At 49.3% G+C, this 21033-nt stretch overlaps 2 protein-coding genes across 4 annotated transcripts in view; both read left to right on the top strand.

Moving 5' to 3' along the window:
• The window catches only part of LOC307085091 (exostosin-1b-like), a gene marked incomplete at its 5' end in the record, with an annotated part of 412390 nt that overhangs the window by 243457 nt on the left and 147900 nt on the right, over nucleotides 1-21033 (top strand). The window lies entirely within an intron of this gene.
• Nucleotides 1-21033, top strand: part of LOC307084501 (sterile alpha motif domain-containing protein 12-like) — an 88653-nt gene that overhangs the window by 34809 nt on the left and 32811 nt on the right. For all 3 annotated transcript variants that reach the window (XM_079748907.1, XM_079748906.1, XM_079748908.1), the window contains exon 4: nucleotides 847-987. In XM_079748907.1, the coding sequence (XP_079605033.1) occupies nucleotides 847-987 (141 nt within the window). The remainder of the gene's footprint in view (nucleotides 1-846; nucleotides 988-21033) is intronic.

Consider the following 21033-nt stretch of genomic DNA (forward strand, 5'->3'; position numbering starts at 1 on the left):
GAAGCGGAGGAATGTTCCAGAGCCTTTCAGGCCTGGTTAACAGATCCCTAGTTACGGATCTGTTACGGTATGTTTGTTTGGTGTTGTTTGCATCTTTCAAATTCCTCCTCTTCTGTCATTCCTCTCGTTCCTCTGTATTTTGTATCAATTTTTTTTTTTTTCTCTTGTTCTCTCCCATTTTGGTTACTCATCCTCCATTCTCCGTTTCTCTCTCTCTCTATCTCTCTCTCTCTCTCTCTGTCTCCTTCCATCCCTAAACCTCTCCTCTCATTTCCCTTTACTTGCATTATACTAAATAAACATCATTTATTTACCTTCCAAATCTTTTCTCCTCCCCATCCTATCTTCCCAACACCTGCTCCCTCCCACCTCCTCCTCTCTCTCCCCCCCTTGCCTTGTGTGGTCTTTCTCTCTTTTTCTCTTTCTCTGTCTCTCTCTTTCTCCCCCTCTCTCTCTCTCTCTCTCTCTCTCTCTCTCTTCTCTGTCTCTCTCCCCCTCTCTTTGTGTCTGTCTCCCCCTCCCTAGCCTGGCCTAGTGTGGTCTCTCTCTCCCTCCCACTCTCCCCCAGTGTGGTCTCTGTCCCTCTCTCTCTCTGTCTCCCTCTCTCGCGCTCTCCCCCTGGCCTAGTGCGGTCTCTCTCTCGTTCTCTCTCCCTCCCCCTGTCCTAGTGTGGTCTCTCTCTCCCTCCCCCTGTCCTACTGTGGTCTCTCTCTCCCTCCCCCTGTCCTACTGTGGTCTCTCTCTCCCTCCCACTCTCCCCCAGTGTGGTCTCTGTCCCTCTCTCTCTCCCTCCCCCCGGCCTCGTTTGCTAACCACCTCTGTCTCCCCCTCTCTCTCCCCCTGCAGGGCGGGCTCTGATGCGTTTGACGGACAGGAAGCTGGAGCGAATGGGCATCATGCAGGAGGCCCAGCGGCAGCACATCCTGCAGCAGGTCCTGCAGCTCCGCGTCCGCGAGGAGGTCCGCACCCTGCAGCTCCTCACCCAGGGTAGGCCCCCCTCCACCCCCCCTGATACCCTCAAGCCCCCCCATCCCCCCCGTATACCCTGCAGCTCCTCACCCAGGCTAGGCCCCCCTCCCCCCCCCCCCCCCCATACCTCCAGCTCCCCTATCCGCCCCCCCCCCCAGTACACTGCAGCTGCACACCCTAAACCCCGACCACACCCAAATACTGCCCCTCCCTCAACCCGCTGCTTTCAAAAACCTCCCAATTAACAGTGTTTTGTTTTGGGTTGCTCAATCTGTTCTCATTTCTCTTGACCTCCCCCATTTCCTCTCCTGTCAGAGTTTTGCGTTGGTTTTGTTCAATATTTTGGGGGATTGGTATTCGTGATGTGACAGTTGGGTTGTAGGATGTTTTGGTTGGAGGGGGTTGGTTGGATGTGGTTTGGTTCGGTTGGATGGATGTGGTGTGGTTTGGTTGGATCTGGTTTGGTTTGGTTGGATGTGTTTTGGTTTTGTTGGATGTGGTTTGGTTTGTTTGCATGTGTTTTGATTTGGTTGGATGTGGTTTGGTTTGGTTGGATGTGTTTTGTTGGCTAAAAGAACTAATCTGGATGTGAAATTAGACCTGACAGAGAGTGAACTTTGCAGTCAGTTTATTTCCTCTCAGAGATAGAAACGGTGGACATCATCGGCCAATCATGTGATCGACGTGTTTGTCCTGAATCGCTAGCGAAACTAAAACTTCAAAACAAACTTAACCAACGACAGATGAAAGGCAGCATGGCTTCGATCAACGTCTACTCTGCGCTCCGGAGAGAAACCTATTAAGGATTCTCTCGTCCTATGTGTGTAAAACTAACACCTCATTTCTTTAACTTGTTTATTCGCCTCCCCACTCCGCGTTCCCGTATCTGGTATAAACGGCTTCACAGTAGCTGACACGTCGCTAACAAGCAGAACGCGTGTTTTGTCACTTTTACTCCAATGATCCGATCAAAGCCTGACAGGTGCAGTCACAATCCTCTTACGCCGGTTCCCGTGCTAACAGCCCGTCTCTCTCTCGAACACGGCGTGTTATGATAGGCCGACATGTTCACCATGCAATCCCAGGCCGTCATTAACCTTTTAACCTCTGTCTTTTTTAACCTTAAAGAGAACTTAAAGAGAACTACCTCACAAGCTACCTGCAGTAATCCTCTCCTGCACATGAACACAGATCGCCCAGTTATCTTCCTCCTCCTCTTCCTCCTCTTCCTCCCCTCCTCTCTCCTCCTCCCTCTTCTGCCTCTCCTCCTCCTTTTCCTATCACCTCTCTCCTCCTCCTCTCTCCTCCTCGTCCTTTTTCTTCTTCTTCTTCTTCTTCCTCTATCTCCTCCTCTTCCTCTCTCCTCCTTCTCTGCTCGTCCAATCTGCGTCCCTCCTCCTCCGCCCTCCTCCGTCAAACGTTTACCCGATCGACGCGATGCCTCAGCGTCACGGCTCCGCGAGCAAATAGACTGCAGACATCTCGGGGATTCGAACCCAAAACCTTTCGGTGGGGACACAAACACACCCCTCACTAACAGACCATCCCATTGTGGCTGTTGTCAGGGGGCCTTCATCATCGCTCTCGTCTTCGTACGAAGCACTCCCTTGGCAAACTCTCTCACGCTGACACATGCGCCCACTAAATAAATTCTAGGAAATGGCTGCCAAGAAGCAGTAGTTTAGAGCGGGAAGTGTGTGGGCACGGCCGTCGCTCGGGGCCGCCGCAGTCCCCGTGCGGAGATGAGTCCGGAACTGAAGGAGAAGGGGAAGTTTTATTCTGGGAATAGATTGTGGTTTGCCCGTGGGCTGCTGCGATGTCCAATCCCTCCGCACTGTTGACTATCAGCCTGGTCCACTTCCCTCTTCTCCTCTCATCTCCTCCCCACACCTTTTCTTTCAAACTCTCATCCTCTGTCCCCTCCTATCCTCTCCTCTCCTCTGTCCCCTCCATCCTCTCCTCTCCTCTCCTCTCCCATCCTCTCCTCTCCTCTGTCCCCTCCCATTCTCTCCTCTCCTCTCCCATCCTCTCCTCTCCTCTCCTCTCCCATCCTCTCCTCTCCTCTATTCTCCCAGGGGATGAAAGGTAGAGAGAAGGAAAGAGAAAGAAAGGAAGAGAGAAGAGACTATAAAATAAGAGAGAATAGACATGAGAGGGAGGATAAGAAAGAGGCAGAGAGACTGGTGACAGAGAGCTTGAGGGAGAGTGTGGGACAGAGTGAGGGGAAGAGAGGGAGGATGCAGAGAGTGAGAGGTTACCCCCCTCCCCACACGACCAGAGAGAAGGTAGCTAGTGAGAGCAGGAACCACCTCTCACTGATCAGAGTCTGGGACCACTGCATGACCCCATGGGGCGGGAGATGGCCTGGAGCAGGAAGAGAGGATGTAGGAATCGTGTGAAAAGCGTGTAGAGCAAGAGGGAGAGCGAGAGATGATGGGACCTCAGTCCAAGGAGCTTGTTGCTTCCTGGGGACGCTCTGAAGAAAAAAGTGTGTGTGGAAACAAAAAGAAAGGGAGGGGGGAGATGGAGACGGGGGAGAGAGCGTCCATGCTGAGACCTGGAGATAGTGTTCTGACATGCAAGAAGGAGCAGGGGGAGGGGAACAAGGGAGAAAACGATGGAGAGGTGAGGAGATGATGGGGAGTGGGTGAGAGAACGGACCAGAGAGAGAGTGGGAGAGACAGAGGGTGAAAGAGGAAGAGAAGAAGGTGATGAGGAGAGTAAAGTTGAGGAAGAGGAAATGTGAGATGAAGAGGAGGTGAGATGATAAAGAACGAGGTGATAACGTCGCTCTCGCTCCCTATCTAAAGCACACCTCACGCCTCCACACTGAGCACCAAGGCATGATGGGTCGGTGAAGAGGTAGGAGGCGGGATGAATAAGAGTACAAACGACGAGGAGAAGGAAAACACCACAAATGTTTTCTCCTCTGTAAAGCGGCCTGTGCGCCTGTGTTTGTGTTTGCCTATATGTTTGTGTGCGCGCGAGTGTGCGTGTAGTTCTGCATTTGTGCAATGAGTAGGGGGCGGGGGATTAAGAATGAAAAAGGAAGGAGAGAGGATGAGTTGGAGAGAGAGGAGAAAGAACACATTTAAATGGTGAGGGAGAAACATAGAGGGATAGAGAGAGGGAAAGAACAAGAGAGACAGAGATGTAGAGAGAGAGAGATGGAGAGAAAGGGAGGATGAGAGCAAGGATTAGAGAGAGAAACATTTAGAGAGAATAAGAGGAAGGCAGAGGGAAAACAGAAGGGATGACAGACACAGAGAGACAAAGGTTTAGAGAAAAAGACACAGGGAGAAAGAATGAGAGAGAGATCGAAACTGAGAGATGGGATGAGAGAGACAGACAGAAGAAGAGTAAGGCAAAGTGAGTAAGGCATCTCTCTCAGCTCTCTGAGTTGAGAGAGAGGAATGATGAGAGAGAGACAGAGAGACTGAGAGAAAAGATGAGAGAGAGAGAGAGAGAGAGAGAGAGAGACAGACAGACATAGGGCCAGCTGTAATTACTGTGTGTCTGTCCAGGCAGAATTAGCCGTCCGACCAGTGATTAACCTCTGGAGGCTGGCTGCACTCACGGTGGGCAATAATTAGATCTCACCTTCCTCCTTGTCACCACGACGACGGCCTGTGGCCCTCCATCCCTCACAGTGTAAACAGACACGGACGGAGACACACACACCCATACACATACATACACGCAGGCACACACGCACACTTTCTCACACACACACACACACATTCTCTTTATCACACACACACACACACACACACACACACTCACCCAGGGCAGCACCAGAGTTATGGCCGCTGAGGTCGTCTTCCTGAGTGGAGGGGATTGGAAGAGACAACGGTTCAAGATGGAGGCAGGAGATGGCCCCTGGGTGAATAATGCACCCCTCCTCAGCCCAGCACGCCCAGAACTTTGTTTCTGGCTAGTTTTTGACCCTTTGTTGTACCACACACACACACACACACACACAGAGGCACACGCACACACACACACACACACACACACACAGAGGCACACACACGCACACACACACACACAGGCACACGCACACACACACACACACACACACACAAACACACAGACACACACAAAGGCACACACACGGACACACACAAAGACACATGCAAAGACACAAGGACACACACGTGCACACGCAAACACACACACATTTTAATCAACATCTGCTGGTAATATCGACATCCCACGTGTCGAGGGATCGCAGATGTAAATGAGCTTGTGTTTCTGGTGCAGTATGCATGTATTGTTGTTAAAAAATAATAAATAAATGAATAAATCAAATGTACATCTCGCCACTCTATGTGGTTGCAGGTCGTTATTCGTGCAATCAGTTGAAATTGTTTGCCTGTAAATTTGGCCGTGAACGGGTAGCTATATCTGAATCTTCGATCGTAAAGCCTGGCCCGTGTGTCGAACGCCGGTCTGAACAATGTGTTCTGGCACTCACTGTTTTATGAGACTTTTAATGGCACTTTTTAGGATATCTTATCCTTTTAAAAAGGTCAGCTCATAGAGGTGTTCCTATCTGAGAACAGAGGAAAATAGATTTGTCAGACCTTTGTTTTCGTTTTTTTCAGACAAATTGTGCTTTTATCTTGTGCGCTCTCTTTTCCAAAATTATCTTGTCTACTTTTTCGGGGGCGGAAGGTGGGGTGGGGGGGACAAAAAAGAAAAAAGCCCACAATCCGAACATAATTTCTACCTTGGAGGAGGAGGCCTTTCATGGAAATCTAAATGCGTCCTTTGTTCTCATCTGTAGCCATGGAAACAGATAGATATGAGATAGGACGTACCTGAAGTACGAAGCCACCCTCCGTCTCGTCACGCCGTCGGCCCTGGCGCCCGTAATTGCGTCGACGGCGGCGGCGGAATCTGTTGCACATGTTTGTTGTTGTTTTTGGGGGTGCGTTCTTCCCCCCCCCCCCCCCCGCAGAAAGTGGTATTTAATAAGTATACCTTCATATAGTCCCCCCTCATGACTAAACTGAAAACCCCCCCTTGTTTTTCAAATATTATGTTCTGTTCGCTGCTGTATTCAATTTCATGCTTATGACTGTTTTAGAGTTTTTCAATAACGTTTCCAAACTAGTAAATATGCCATTACGGTCTCGTGAAGTCATCGCTCTCTCGGCGGCTTGAATTACACAGCTGAGGGAGTTCTGTGAGAGTCCTCTTCTCCCCCAACGCTGCACTGCGCCGCCGCGCTAATCTTTGAGCGTAGATAAAACCCCCGCCGTCTCTGCTTCATTAAGTGTACCAGAGCCTCGTTTAAAGTGATAAAAGGATGATGACTTTGAGGGCGAATCACAGCCCGCGTGCGCTCCCCAGACACTCCCTAAAGATCCCAAGGCGAGCCTTTTGTGAAAGTCGCGCTCCTCCGATGATTTTCGCCTCTTTTTCGTGCGGATGACGATCGGGTAAACAACATTTGCTCTGTTTGCTGAAGCGAGACTACTGACTCCGTGCCTCCCGTACGTGGAGGGAAGGAGGCTCTGCTCCCACGGTTCAACAGCAGCTCTGTTACACCTCTCTTTGCCTCCCAGGTCCGCGTGCTTTAACGGCTGACACCCCGTCCACCCGGGTTACAAAGGAAAACGGTGTGTTCTGTTCCCGGTGCCTTTGTGTATCGGGTCGGACAGGGTTCTGTTTGTTGTGATTCCCGTCCCCAGGCTGGGGCGGTTCACTGGTAGGGGTGTTGGGCTAAACCGCTGCCCTGAGGCAGGTTGAGCAGACTTCATGCTGGGCTTCAGACTAGACCTTGGCTCCTGTGCTCAAGGCTCTGTCAAAGACCCCCCCAACCCCTCCCCGCAGGCATTACAACACCAGACCCCAAAGGGCCCAACAATCAGCCTCCCTACATAACCGCCCCGGTACCTCCTTTTGTCTATTATCTTTCTCATCGTTCCTTTCTCAGCACCAATCCGATATCCCCGACAACAGGATGACAACTCAAGGTCGTGAGGGTCATTCATTTTTTTCAACCCAAATTTTATTGGATTTACTCAATTGTGGACAGTAATAAAATAGTAATTCTCTACTATCTGGGAACAATGGTAAATGGACTGCATTTACACAGCGCTATTCTAACCAGTGGCCGCGCTTTACAATACTGACTAACATTCTTCCATTCATGCACACATTCACACACCGACGGCGGAGTCAACCATGCACGGCGACAGCCAGCTCGTCGGGAGCAGTCAGGGTGAGGCGTCTCGCTCAGGGACACCTCGACACTCGGCTTAGGAGGAGCTGGGGATCGAACTAGCAACCTCCCGGTTACCAGCCAATCTGCTCTACCTCCTAAGCCACATAACGCAAGGGACAACAGTTGTCCCTGGCGTCTGGGGGAATCAAAAGGTTCCTTGTTGGACTAGGCTCCATGAGAGTGGACAAACACAGTTTGAACACGTACATATTTCTGCGTTGGGTTTGTGCTTTTCCCCCACGAGTATTATTATATAGCAGTAAAAGAACAACATATAAAAAAATATAGTATATGCTATCATCCTTTTATATCGATCGCAAGCGAGTCGCCGCCGCCAAAGGTACGCTACAAATCACAAGCTAACACGAGCAATAAATATGAGCGAATTGCTATTCAATAAGCCCCAAAAATTATACCTAAAAGGCAAAAAAGAGCAGCATGGCGTATTGGGGACATTAAACAACAGCTCCAGGTTTACAAAATAAAAGCCCCCCTCCCCGGTGACTGGCGTCAAGAAACTTTGCAAATACAAAGTCAGAGTCCCTCGGTTTACAGTGTGCATCAGAGGAGGGGAAACAAAAAGACCCCGTTTATGCTTTGTCCTTGTCTCCAGCCCTGGTTTTTATAAAGTTTTCTGTGGGTCGATAAAGTGAAAGAGCCTTGGGCAATGCTTTTCCATTCATCCGAATGTTTCCGTGAATTGAAGGTTTCGACTGTTTTGAGGGGCACCCATTTTCTGAGTCTCCACCGGGGATCACGGCCTCATCTCTCTCTCTCTCTCTCTCTCTCTCTCTCTCTCTCTCTCTCTCTCTCTCTCTCTCTCTCTCTCTCTCTCTCTTTCTTTTCCATCCTTCTCTGTGTCCTTCCCCGCTGGGCAGGTCAAGTTAATTCCCCGTCTCCTCATTTCCTGGCTGTCACAGTCCTGTCCGCCGAGAGCAGGAAATGATGTCATTAAGATGAAGACAAACTGAAGTGTGTCTCACAAAATGGAGGAACTGGCTTCCACCCCATTAGACGACCAGAACTATCCCGGCTCACCCCTCGTCTTATATTCTTTGAATTTTAACACACAATTCCGCCAGCCATGTTGGATGTCACTCGCCTTAAAACATAACTCCGCCGAGGTTTTTATATTTGACTCCACAAACCTTAACCTCTCTCATTAGCTTGCGGCGGCTAAAAGCATGCGTAGCCACCACTTAAACCACCGCCACAGTAGGCCTGCGCCAAATATGTTAATGCGTTCTCACCGAGGCAAAGGGGACTGATTAATTAGCATCTCCTAGCATTAACGGCTAGCATACAATGATCCTCCACTCTAACCTTCCGCATTAGCTTCAAGCTATCTTTGGCGGGCTTAAACCATAAAACATTTTACACCTCCCTAAAGGGGGAGAACGTAAACGCTAATTATGAAAAATTAGACAGTGGGTGAGAGAGAGCGAGGGTGAGCGGGTGAGAGAGAGAGACAGATGGGTGTGTTTTCTACCCTGTTAGGATGGCACAGGGGTGCCCGTCCTGCCTCGGATTTGCAATGGCTTTGAATAATGAACGTCCGACACGGCGACCCCGTCGCCGCGGTGACGATCCCGCCGCGGTCCAGACACATCCATTAGCTCGCCGCTACGCAGCCCAGGTGTTTAGAAATGGGGAAGAAAAGCATTAGCTTAACTATTACGGTTGTATGAAAGGAGTGTTGAAAAGCACACACACGCACGGACACACACACGGACATGGACATGGACACACACACACAGACACACACACACAGACGGACACACACACACACACACACACACACTCTAACACGGATACACAGACACAAACACACGGACACATAGCCCTTTGGATAACAAATTAAAGCTGTGATTCTAGAGAGCGAGATGTGTGAATGCTTCCTGTGTATCAGTTGAATCACAGACTTTGCTTTTCTTCTGGCAATGCAAAATCTCAGTCTGTCCCGGCGGTTGGGCGGCCACTTTCCTTCTTCCGTCGACGGCAAAGTGAGGAAAAAGTGAGAGGCCCTCACTTCACTACGAAAGGAAAGGAAGGGAAATGGCCGCCAAGGTCAAGCTAAAACGTACTTTGCTTTAGTTTTGCCAAGGGAAGGGCAGGAGAGCAGGAGGAATACACAAATACAGCAAAACCCTTCAACTCTCACCGCTCCATTTATCCTTCTTTCCCGCTCTCTCTCCCACTCTCTCCCCTCTCCTCCGCCTGCATTTGTGTCACCACATCTCACTCAAGGACGCGTCTGTGTGTAAACCGCACGCACACACATCCCTCGACGAGGCTGAGGTAGGAGCGACCTCTCAAAAATGGAGAGAACGCCCGGATAAATAGAGATAAGCAAAGGATCATACCGATGGAAAAGAGGGGAGACTCTGGGGGGAGGGGGGGGGGGGGGGAGGGGAGGGGGGGGGGGGGGGGGGGAGGAATATGGCAGGCTGGAGCTGTTTGGAGGGCCGAGGGCGTGGAAAGTCGTCGATGCGTGAGCGGTCTCTCCACAGGTCAGCGCCCCGGCCCCGGGGCTGCTGGTGCCAGGGCCGGCCGATCGCCTTGGTAACCGGTCCACTTATATCTCTGGAGACAGGCCGGCCTCTCGCTGGGCGGCAGGGCGGTACGGAATCTATTGAGGTCAACAAAACCACAAAACGTTGTTCTGTCTGTCGACGGAGGGGACAGAGAACGGACAGAGGAACGCGGCTTTCTGAGGTGGTGTTAAAAACGCACGGTATCGATTACACACGCGGCGAGGAGGTCGAAGGCGAACACAGCGCTTTACGCGGAATATCGTTTGAAATCCACTGAAGGTTAGCGTGCAGGCGGTCTTGTGCACGTGTTCTCTTTAGCGTGGGGAGAAGGCGGGGCTTCAGAGAGAGTCGACGGTAAAGCAAACCTTTCCAACGACCCCCAACCCACACTCCCACCTTTTCCAATGACCATTCCCACCTTTCCAATGCCCCCCCCGACCCCTGCCTTTCCACCGACCCCTTCCCCCCCCCCAATCTCGGATGCATTCGGTTAGCAGCCCGAGCCCCCCAGTGGGGTGGTTTAGCCGGTGCCTACAGCTGTTAAATGGCGCTGCTAAAGGCCTGCTCTCCCGGCCAGGGCAGATGGAATCAATACCTGGAGCGTAACGGAGTCCACGCCTCTATCAGGAGCGCCGTCGGAACACCACACAGACCCCTTTACTGCGTAAGTGACCGTCCGGGCTGATGAACCCCAACTGTCCATCGGAGACCCCTTTAGTGAGAGAGAGAGAGAGGGAGAGAGAGAGAGAGAGGGAGGGAGGGGGAGAGAGAGAGAGAGGGAGAGAGGGAGAGGGAGGGAGTGAGAGTGAGAGAAAGAGAGAGAGAGGGGGAGAGAGAGAGAGAGAGAGGTTGTGCTCGAGGCTTTATGGGCGGGCCGGGGCCCGTTAAACAGGGCCCTCACTGGCGCCCGCTGGAGAGAGACGGCCGGCTGGCGGGGCGGTCCCGTGTCGGTTCACTCAAGGTTCCCCTCGGCCCTCCTCAAGATCGCTCCGGTGCCCTGGTACTTCCTCCAGAGCCGTGTCCTGGGCTGGCTCCACATCGTTCCCCCCCGACCGGTATTCCTCATCCATCCTCCTCCTCCTCCTCCTCCTCCTCCTCCTCCACCGCCTTGTTTTGTTCTTCACATGACCGGTTGATGAGGGGCCGGCTGCTGACGTTATTGTGACGGGGGCCCGCTGTGGTGGAGCAGGGGCAGCGTTGTTCGTCTCGTCGCCGGTCGACGGTGTGTCCAAGAGTAGTTCTGGTTCTTTGGCGGCCGGCTTGAGGGGTCCGAGACCAGGAACAGGACCCCCCAAACTAGGGCCGGGCCCGGCGCAACAGGCTTCCCAGCAGCCACCTCACCACCTCACCACCTAACCCCCATCACCACCTCACCACCTCACCACCTAACCCCCATCACCACCTAACCCCCATCACCACCTAACCCCCATCACCACCTAACCCCTCACCACCTCACCACCTCACCCCCTCACCACCTCACCCCCTCACCACCTCACCCCCTCACCACCTCACCCCCTCACCACCTAACCACCTCACCCAATCCCGATCAATAGCCACGGGCTTCTTATTGCTCTCAAGGTCGGATATTAAACCGCCCTCCCCCCCTTCCTCCACCCCATAAACACTATGGGAAGGAGGGAGGGAGGGAGGGAGAGAGAGAGATTCCGGCGTTGGTGAATTTTTTTAGAGAGAGAGAGAGACCACTCTAGTGTGGTCGGTATCAGGATGCTAATGCAGTAGCCCTTAGCGTGGCTTAAGGTTTCTTAATGCAGAGTGTGTGTGTGTAGGTGGGGGGGAGAGACTGGGGAGTGAGGAGAGGGAGAGACAGGGGAGTGAGGAGGCGTTCATTCCGTTCATAAGGGGCCTGAAAACACTCGTTCACTTCCACGCCTGGAGGAAGTCCCTCCCATAGTGCTGGAAACATTACCATCGTTCGCCCTCCTCCTTATGTTTGTTATTTGTTTTTCACGAGCCGATAATGATCGCTGTATCTCCGGTTTCACAACGCCTCCGCCGCGGTGCCGCGATGCGTCTGCTCGGGCTTAACAGCGAGGCTAAGCGGTTTGACTGTGCCCCGCGAATTAGGGTTTAGTTTTTTTTCACCGATTCCTCCAGCAGGGTTTGATTCCAGAACTAAACCTAGACTGTAGTCCGGCCCTGCTCTCTCTCCTGTATTCCCTTCAAGCATAGTTCTAGGTTTTTGCTCACGAGTCGCCATTCAATCCGTCTAATTATTTGATTATTCCAAATTATTTCATGTTCAGTTTGAGTCTGATGTCGAAGGCCGACTTCAGAGTGGGCGTCGTGAGCGAGGATGAATGGTTCTTGACTTGATGAGGGCACAGCCTTATTTTCATCTGTCTGTGAATGGTGTTTGGTTAGCCTTCAGAGCATATGAAACAATTACGGAGACAAGGGAGAGGACATGGTGGAGGGAACGGAGCATTGAGGAGAGGGGGGGAGGGAAGGAGGGAGGCAGGTGGGGAGGAAATGAAGGAGGGGAGAAGGCAGGAGGGGTGTAGGAAAAGGAAAGGAAGAGAGGGACGAAAGTAGGTAAGATGGGAGGTAAAGAGGTACGGGGGGTGAGGAGGAGGAGGGAATCAAGAAGAGGGGGAGGGAGGAGTGAGAGAGAGGGATGGAGGGCGGGAGATCAAGGACATTTTGAGTGAAATGGGATGGGACAAGCAGGTGTGTAAAGCGGGAATGATGTACGTTGTTCCTGCCCGGTTCAGGGTCCCTCGCACCTGACGGATTTACACGGCGCTGGCATCTGAGAAACGACCGCCACTCCCAGCCCCGCGCGGTTATTCCACCACCGCTCTGCGTGGGAGGGCGTCCCGTGATGGATGAAGGGGGGCGTTAATCACTACGGATGACGAGCCCTTAACGACCTTAACGACTTAACGATTTGCCGTTAATTGGAGCTCCCTCTTCTGCCTCTCAATTAATCTCCAAACCCACCCCCCGATTTGTCAATTTCCTAATTTGTTTGTCGTTACGGAGCATTTTTTGGCCATTGTGATTCAGGGCGGCCCTTCTGTCTTCGTTTCGACCGGTTTAAACTCGTTATCTTTTTCCTGTTATACACAACAACTACTCCACAGAGCCGCTGGACGGCTGAACATTTGGAGAGGATTATTCCTCACATTCCCAACTGTTCCTAATGCTCCAAGCCTCACTGGTTTCTGATTCCAACTGATTGTGTTTGGGAAGCATAGAGACAGTTGACGTGGAAGTGGCTGTGCAAATGGACTTGGTTAATTAAGTAAGTGTACATGGTAACCATGACGCTATCCTGCCCCGCCCCTAGACAACAGGGTCAGTGATCAGTCCAAAGCACCCAATCAAGGCCGCGGAAACGCCTGCCTGAACAGAAAGTGCATTGTCCATCGCCGTGGATACGCCCTAATCCACACACTCACGGAATTGTTCAACGTTAATTATATTATGCCACCGTCGCGTCAAGACGATTTCAGTCACGTTGCGCTGCCGGAATAACTCAGATCTGAGGGCCACAGTAGGGCCTCATTCTGGGCTTCCAGAGTATAGGAACTCTGCAACGCCAACACCTTGGAAGCTGAGACTCCGTGGGGAGTAATGCCGGGTGACCATCATGATTCCTTTCGATAGCTCATACAGACAGTGGACGCCACACCTCTCTGCCCAGAGTAGTGAGGGTGAGCTGTCTTGCTCAGGGACACCTCGACACTAAGCTAAGAGATGCCGGGGATCGAACCGTATGGTTACCAGCCAACCCGCTCTATCTCCCGAGCTAATTCAAAGCACCCCCAAACAACACCTTAAATGGCCTTGAGTGTCTCGATGTATGGCTAGCTGTTCCCCGCAGTCGCCCGCACCACTGTTAGTCAGAATTCAACGCACGCACGCGCGTCTGTCTGTCCGCAATCCACGTCCGCCCACGCTACCCAGCAACCTTTGTGTTCCCAGACACGACTTGACCGGCGCGCATGAGCAAAGCACTGGAGGGATGATAACCTAAACAAATAAAGTGTCAGCGGAGTGCCATCCACCCTAATCACCGCTCCATCCACTGTAATTGCTTCTGCTTTTGTTTTTATGCTCGGCTGCGCGCCAAAATGTCAACCGATCCATTCTGCGCTCCTCTTGTATGTTTTTTTCTCCGGAACAATCGGTAATTAAAAGCGATTGTCTGCATGTCGAACGGGCGAGAGTTGGACCGCTCGGGGCTAAATTAATGGCTTGATAACGGCTAGGGCAAGGCTTCATTTATCTGTGTTTTGTACACCACCGATACGGCAACATAATATTTATTCATCGTTGTACAGGACGGCTGTCTTCACTAGCTAACACAGTAGAAGTATTATACAGTCACGTTTGAAGAACTATGTATGAAAGTATCCTTTTATTTATTCAACCATCATTACCTAAATGTTTTGGTGTGATGCTGCAGAAGAAACAAAGAACCGGTTGGAAATTGGTCAGGACTCGAGCTTGAACCTTTGTTTTGACCTAGCGAGCAAGAGAGGCCTCCAAAGACGCTGTAAACAACCCACCGTTTAACTCCTTGCTCGGGCAATCCTCACTGAACGCCCTGAATCAACTTGTTGTTGTCGAAGCTCCTCATTCCCTGGCCTGCCCCCCGAATGACACAGTGGTGGAACACGGGCCCTGTTGTAGTGCTAACCCTCAGTGTCCCAGAATTTACTTCAGACTCCTCGAAAGCAGACAAGATACAGTTCTGAATTCTGCAGATGCTTTTAACCAAGGCCGTTTTGAGTGAGTTTGAACAATAAGAGACTACATCCATATTTGACCCAATGTGCTGTGCGATCGAGTTTCCACAAGCAACAAGATATGAGTGCCTTAAAGTATTTTCATGATTACTTTTCAAGTACTCGTGACTCTAGTCTCGCGCTAGTCCAATGGCACAACCAAGGAATGCATTTTGTGCACTTTCAAGGTTTCACGGGTTGGTTTGAAAACGTTGGACCTATGAAATATATCTGTATATTTGTTTTTCTTTAGGTGGTACCACTCGCACTCTAGCTAGCATAGCTAGCTATACTCCAGCCAGCCCGCGGCTACGCCTCCATCTTGGCCTTTTATAATAAAACGGCAATTATGTAAATTTGAGTAGGCCAATATTATTTAACATTTCAGGGTCAGAGTGGTTTGTGTTTCGCATAGTTCAAGTTGTATTTTTTAAGGGGTTTGAATGAATTCAACACGAGAACAAAATGTCACACAATTAATACAAGAGCAGGTTTTTGTTCCGTTTTCCTTCTTATATAATTGTGGGTAAAGCTGCTAAAAGTTCACCTCCCAGGGCAATTGAAATATGACTGTCCTTTCTGCGTGTTCGTACCAATGTCGCCGCTCCAGGCCTGGAATACATTTAAACTTTTCTGTTTTATCGACAGCAGCCAGATCAACAACACTCGCGGCATGTGAGGGTTTTTTAACCTATTTATTTTAATGTCTGTATAAATATTTAGGGCCACTGGTCCAAATAGGAGTGAAATATGTCTGAGGGCAGCAGTTATTTGTTAGCTCACTGGCGATATTTTTTCTTCCAATGCATAAATCATGGAAGAAATGGTAATTAATGTGTGTGTGTGTGTGTGTGTGTGTGTGTGTGTGTGTGTGTGTGTGTGTGTGTGTGTGTGTGTGTGTGTGTGTGTGTGTGTGTGTGTGTGTGCGCGCCCTACAGTATGTATTCTGTGCCTTAGACTCCTACATAAGACACAGGCTTTTATAAATGTGTATATATCGGCTTCTAGAGCATGTGGGAGTATGCGTTTATAATTAAAACAAAATCACATCCTTTCACAGATATTATTCTTCTTGGATCTCTTTCAGCTTTTATAATAAGAATGATAGCAATTGTTTGATTGTTCTCTGGATGACGGACTTTAACTTCTTTAATCAAACTTCTTATCACCTCATTGAAGCCATCCTATAGAAATACTAACTCTGTCCTCTGTCACCAATGACGTGCTACCTATACACAGAAAAAGATAAATTAAGGATAATCCCCGTCCCGACCAGTTTGTACATAACACATCAAGTAGAATATATATATGCTGTGTTTATTCCTCCCGGTCTTGTTCTTTGCTAAGCTAGCCACCGCTAGTATCGCTGTGCCATTTTGTCCTTCTTCCCCCTGTTTTCCTGCCTCTGGTCTGCCGTAGGGCCTGGTCTGTTTTGTTTATTGACATCTTGGTATTCATCTCCAGCGCCAGTTTTATGTTTTATTTATTTAGTTTATGTAATTCATATTAAACACACAGTGTATCTCGAAACACGACACGACACTGCTATGGAATTTGTGTGAAGTCAGACGTAAACATCGTCTTGTCTCGTCCCCACCACCGTCGGTCCGCTTGTCTCTCTGCCTCATTAGGTCTCTCCTTGTGTCTCCTCTCCCTCGGCGGGGAACAGCGGTAGGTTTGTGATGAGGTGGCAAATGACTGACTTTAACGCTGTAGTGTTAAAGTCTGTTACAAACAGGCAGACAGCCTGTTTGTAACAGACTTCAACACTGCAGCGTGAGAAACGGACATACAGGGGATTATCTGTGGATGTTTCAGTACGTGTGTTTGATACCCAGAACAGAGCTGGATAAGCGTGCTTTGTCTTCAGGGATGTATAAATTTATGCGTTGCATCTAATGTAATAGTTATTCTAGAATAGTGTTCTATGGACGATATGGATGTTTCTGTTGCCGTTTTCAGTGACATGGAACTACACACACCCACACGCACACACACACACACACACACACACACACACACACACACACACACACAGACAGCAAAATGGCTGTATTTAAACATGTGTTTAATAGCAACAACACAGCCACCTGTGATCCATCTGTAGAGCTCTCTCTCTCTCTCTCTCTCTCTCTCTCTCTCGCTCTCTCTCTCTCTCTCTCTCTCTCTCTCTCTCTCTCTCTCTCTCTCTGTCTTCCTCCCTTCCTCCCTGTATCAGTCTCATTCACATGACATAAAGGTTTTGTTTGTGAATTCCTGCATTGGCTTTGTGGGTTTGTTTATGATGTATTTCTCTATCTGTTTACATGATGATCTGTGTGTGTGTTTGTTTGTGCGCGCAAGTGCATGTAATTACGTGAGTGTTTGGTGATGTGTGTCACTCGCTCTCCGTTTCTCTGTCTCTCGCTCTCTCTCTCTCTCTCTCCACCAGCGACCTCACTGACACCCCACTGCGTAGCCACCCGCACACACACACGCACGAGCGCACACACACACACACACACACAAAGGCACACACACACACACACACGCGCACACACACACAAGTAAATGCAGACCTATAGACACCCACACACAAACAATCAATGCAAAATCACACACATACATGATACACACGACAAAAAAATATATAGATGCAAGCACATGCAGACAATGAACGCACTTAGAAACACACACGTGCAGAAGCACGCAGGAAACACACACATGTAGACATAGAAGTGCAGATACACACACAAACACACACACACATGCGCATTCACAAAAATAATTACCCAAACAAACATTTAAGTACACAAAAACACACGCACAGTTTCACTTTGAGATTTATTTAACTTCCTCTCCTCAGACTCAGTCAGATACTAATAGCCCAATTGACTTATTTTGTGTGTGTGTGTGTGTGTGTGTGTGTGTGTGTGTGTGTGTGTGTGCGCGCCCATTGACACACACACACACACGCACACACGCACACACACGTGGTTTTCGGGGATGGTGGCAGTACAGCAGTTTGTGGAGTTATGGCGATGTCGCCGCTTTTTTAAGCGCCTCCGGCTGTAAAACGGCCGCGCTGAAACCGTATCGAGTGGAATGGGGCGGCTGGGGTCTGGTGGTGTCAGACGGACCGTTTACAGCCCCGTCCCCAACATCACGCCGCGGAGACCGCCAGCCTCCGCACCAACCTGCCGCCCGGGGTTCACGAGGGACGTATTATCTTTTTACTATTATGTATGCGTTAAATCAAATTCTAATGAAATCGTCGTTTTCGGGGCGGTCGTATATTTTTGGTTCTACCTGTGGCCTGTAAAAAAGTCTTGAGTTTGGGTAAGGAGTAGCACACTGCTCTTCATCATTTAAACGCAATACGACCCACTTTCGGGAGTGCCGACGGCAATGTGAATTGTTAATCACATTTTGTCGGAAACTTCCGACAACTCGGGCAAACTTGACGGAAAATATTAGGCGATACACTCCTCGCGCCTTGACACACTCGCGATGATTCATTCGGGTAATAACGTCTGGGCTGGCGTTAAACGTGAAACGTATTTCAAAAGTTTTTCATTTGGTTAAGAAGTCACATTTATTTATTGTCCCAGATTAATACCAACTACCTCGGCAAGACCTTAAATCTGTCCGTCTCATGGTCAGGAATGAGTTACAGACTGGAAAGAGTTGTACATGCAAACAGGCAGCCAAGAGGCAGCACTTTTTTCCAACCACCCTCAAGACCGCACAGCGTTCTGGGTTTATCGCTATAGATGTCATGGTCATATTTTGCCCAAATTGGTATATCTAACTCTACTCTCCTAATGCTGCTGATTCACTGTGCCTCATTGGCTGTATCCTAAGCCAATCAGAGTGCTTTTTTACTAGGGCTGAACGATTTGGGGAAATAATCTAATTGCGATTATTTTGACCAATATTGCGATTGCGATTTAATCTGCAAATTTATAATTTATTAAATTCCTTATGTTGTGTATTATTCACTAAAAAATAAATACATAATTCTTTAGTATGAGCAACACAACATTGGAAGCAGTCAACATAAAAACTGCTCATTCCTTTAGGCCAGGCCGATGTGTTGAGATTAATTTGAATTATAAACTTCTTTATTTAACTATTGAATTGTAAAATAAAAATAAAAATAATTGAATCGTACTGATTTCCAGTCAGTAACGATAACAAATCACTTTTTTTTTATCGCAGCCTTTGCGATTTGCATGCCGCATTCTATTACATCGCGATTTTGATTTGAATTCGATCGTTCAGCCCTACTTTTTACATTCCATAAACACTATCTGCCTAAATCATCTAGACATCTTTGTCGCTAAATGCAAGATGAACCTTAAAAAACGACTCAGGCAATTATGCTTGAAGTTAATGTTATATTAATATAAGGGAGCAGTATAGTGTAGAGGTTGGCCAAAAGGTTTTAGAGTTTGATTCCTGATGTCTGAAGTTGTCTAAATGACTAAACAGTCAAGAATAATCCTCTGCTGTATTGTATTGTTATTCTGGGTTCCTCTGCAGTATATAATCCTGTACCAGGCTGTGTTATACTGTAACATCCAGTTGGTAACATACTGCGTCAAACTGTACTGTACAGTACTTCACAGCGGTGCGCTTAGGGGCCGTCTGACAGGTACGCGCGTCGTGGTTTATCCCTTGTTGTGATGTCGGGTGTCAGAACGATTGCAAATTTACATGTTCTCGTCTAAATTTAGCTTTAATTTGAGACCCCTGGGTCGTCGCTAAACAGATCAGAACAAGAGCGAGCCGCTTTCCGTGATATCAGCACTCCTGCGCTGACAGGGGCCTCCGGAGAATAGCCCCGGCCCGAAGATGGAAAAATGCGGAGCCAGCCTACTTTACGGGCCTCGTGTGACTTCTGATCCACTTTCTGTTTGTTCCGATCCGGAAGAATCCATGTGATCACCTTTTTCAGTCGACTAAAGAACCGGAGTCCCAGTGAAGCAGCCCAGGGATCGGGAGGGCAGGGAAAGTGCATTTTTTCATTTTTTTTCTGTAGGAGGACATTTTGTTAGCGACTCTGACACGCACACGTGGGCGGCGAGGTTCAGCCGACGCACATAAATGAATGAATAAATAAATACAGACCTATACAGACACCCACACACAACCAAACAATGCAGAATCACCCACATACAAACGCACAAACACACACATACATTAATAACTCACAGCAAGATACAAAAACAAACACCTACACACGCGCACGCACATCCAGACAACGCACACACTTGGAAACACCCACATGCAGGCGCACACAGGAAACACACGCATGTAGATAAAGCATTGAAGATACACACACCCCTCTTAAAGTGCAGTTCCAGGTTCTTTTGGAGAACATTTTGTAACTGACTCTGAAATTGACCCCCCCCCCCCCCCCCCCTTTACCGCCTTATTCTGCCTATTATAAAACGAAACACTTACCCACTGAAGTGGGTTAAAACGGGTTCACGGCGAGCTCATCATCGCGACTGTAGACCCTGAACGTAAGGCACAGAGGGAACTCTGAAAATCCATAATAATTACTTTGAAACGGGCCGAGGAAGCCTGGAATAAATCGATGGCTTCTCCGCCACCACCGCCGCGGTGCCATTCTCACTGCAGCCCGAGCTCTGCGTCACAAAGCTCCACCTAATTCTATACTTTCCCACAGCTCCGTCTGCTAATCGACTACGTCCCCCCGCCCACCCCCGATTCCCCTACCACCAACTCCACAGACAATTGAAAAGCTTGGCTGATTTAATTAAGGGATCTGTTTCAATAGCTGGTTAATATTCCTCCCCGCCCTCCCACATCCCTCCCACTTCCCCCCCCCCCCCATTAAAGGGTACCGCCTCCTCATGACCAGCCGTGGTGCGGAGGGCTGTCTGGGGAGAGCTTCGACCAGCGGAGCCATGTCTCTGCTGCCCTTTCCTTTCATTCTCTTTCTCCAGCTGAAGGCCGTCCCTGTTGTTGATGTTGGTTTCACGAAGAAGAATGTCTGGACATGAATGAGGTCGATTGACCCGGCTTTTGTGACTCGGTGTTTGAGCCTGACGCGATGACCTGCCCCCTCACTGACGCGGATCTTTAAGCGCAGATATAGAATGAACCGGCCTCACGTGACACAGGTTAAACGGTTAGCGGCTCGTTACACTGACGCGGCATACGTAGATTGTATTTTTCTAACAGATGTGGCGCAGAGAGTTACCAGAACCATCGTTCGTAACAAAAAATGCTATAGCTTAAAGAACAGGTACGGTTAGCTAACCCTAATCCCAACAGTCCAGTTTGAAACACAAACATGCCATAAACAGTTGGCCTTTCAAAAGACAAACATACCGTGAGCAGTTAGATATTTCTAACATAAAAGTAGCGTAAGAAGGCCATTCTCAACACAAACGTACCATTAACAGTTTACCTTTCGCAACACAAACACAGATTACGCAGACAACTGTTCTTAACACAAATGTAGCGTGAACAGATAGCCGCAGGGTAACGTGGAGCTGGTGAGCTCGTGCTTTTTGTTCTAAGATGT

This window comes from Pollachius pollachius (genome assembly GCF_949987615.1).
Source record: "Pollachius pollachius genome assembly, chromosome: 13".
Lineage (NCBI taxonomy): Eukaryota > Metazoa > Chordata > Actinopteri > Gadiformes > Gadidae > Pollachius > Pollachius pollachius.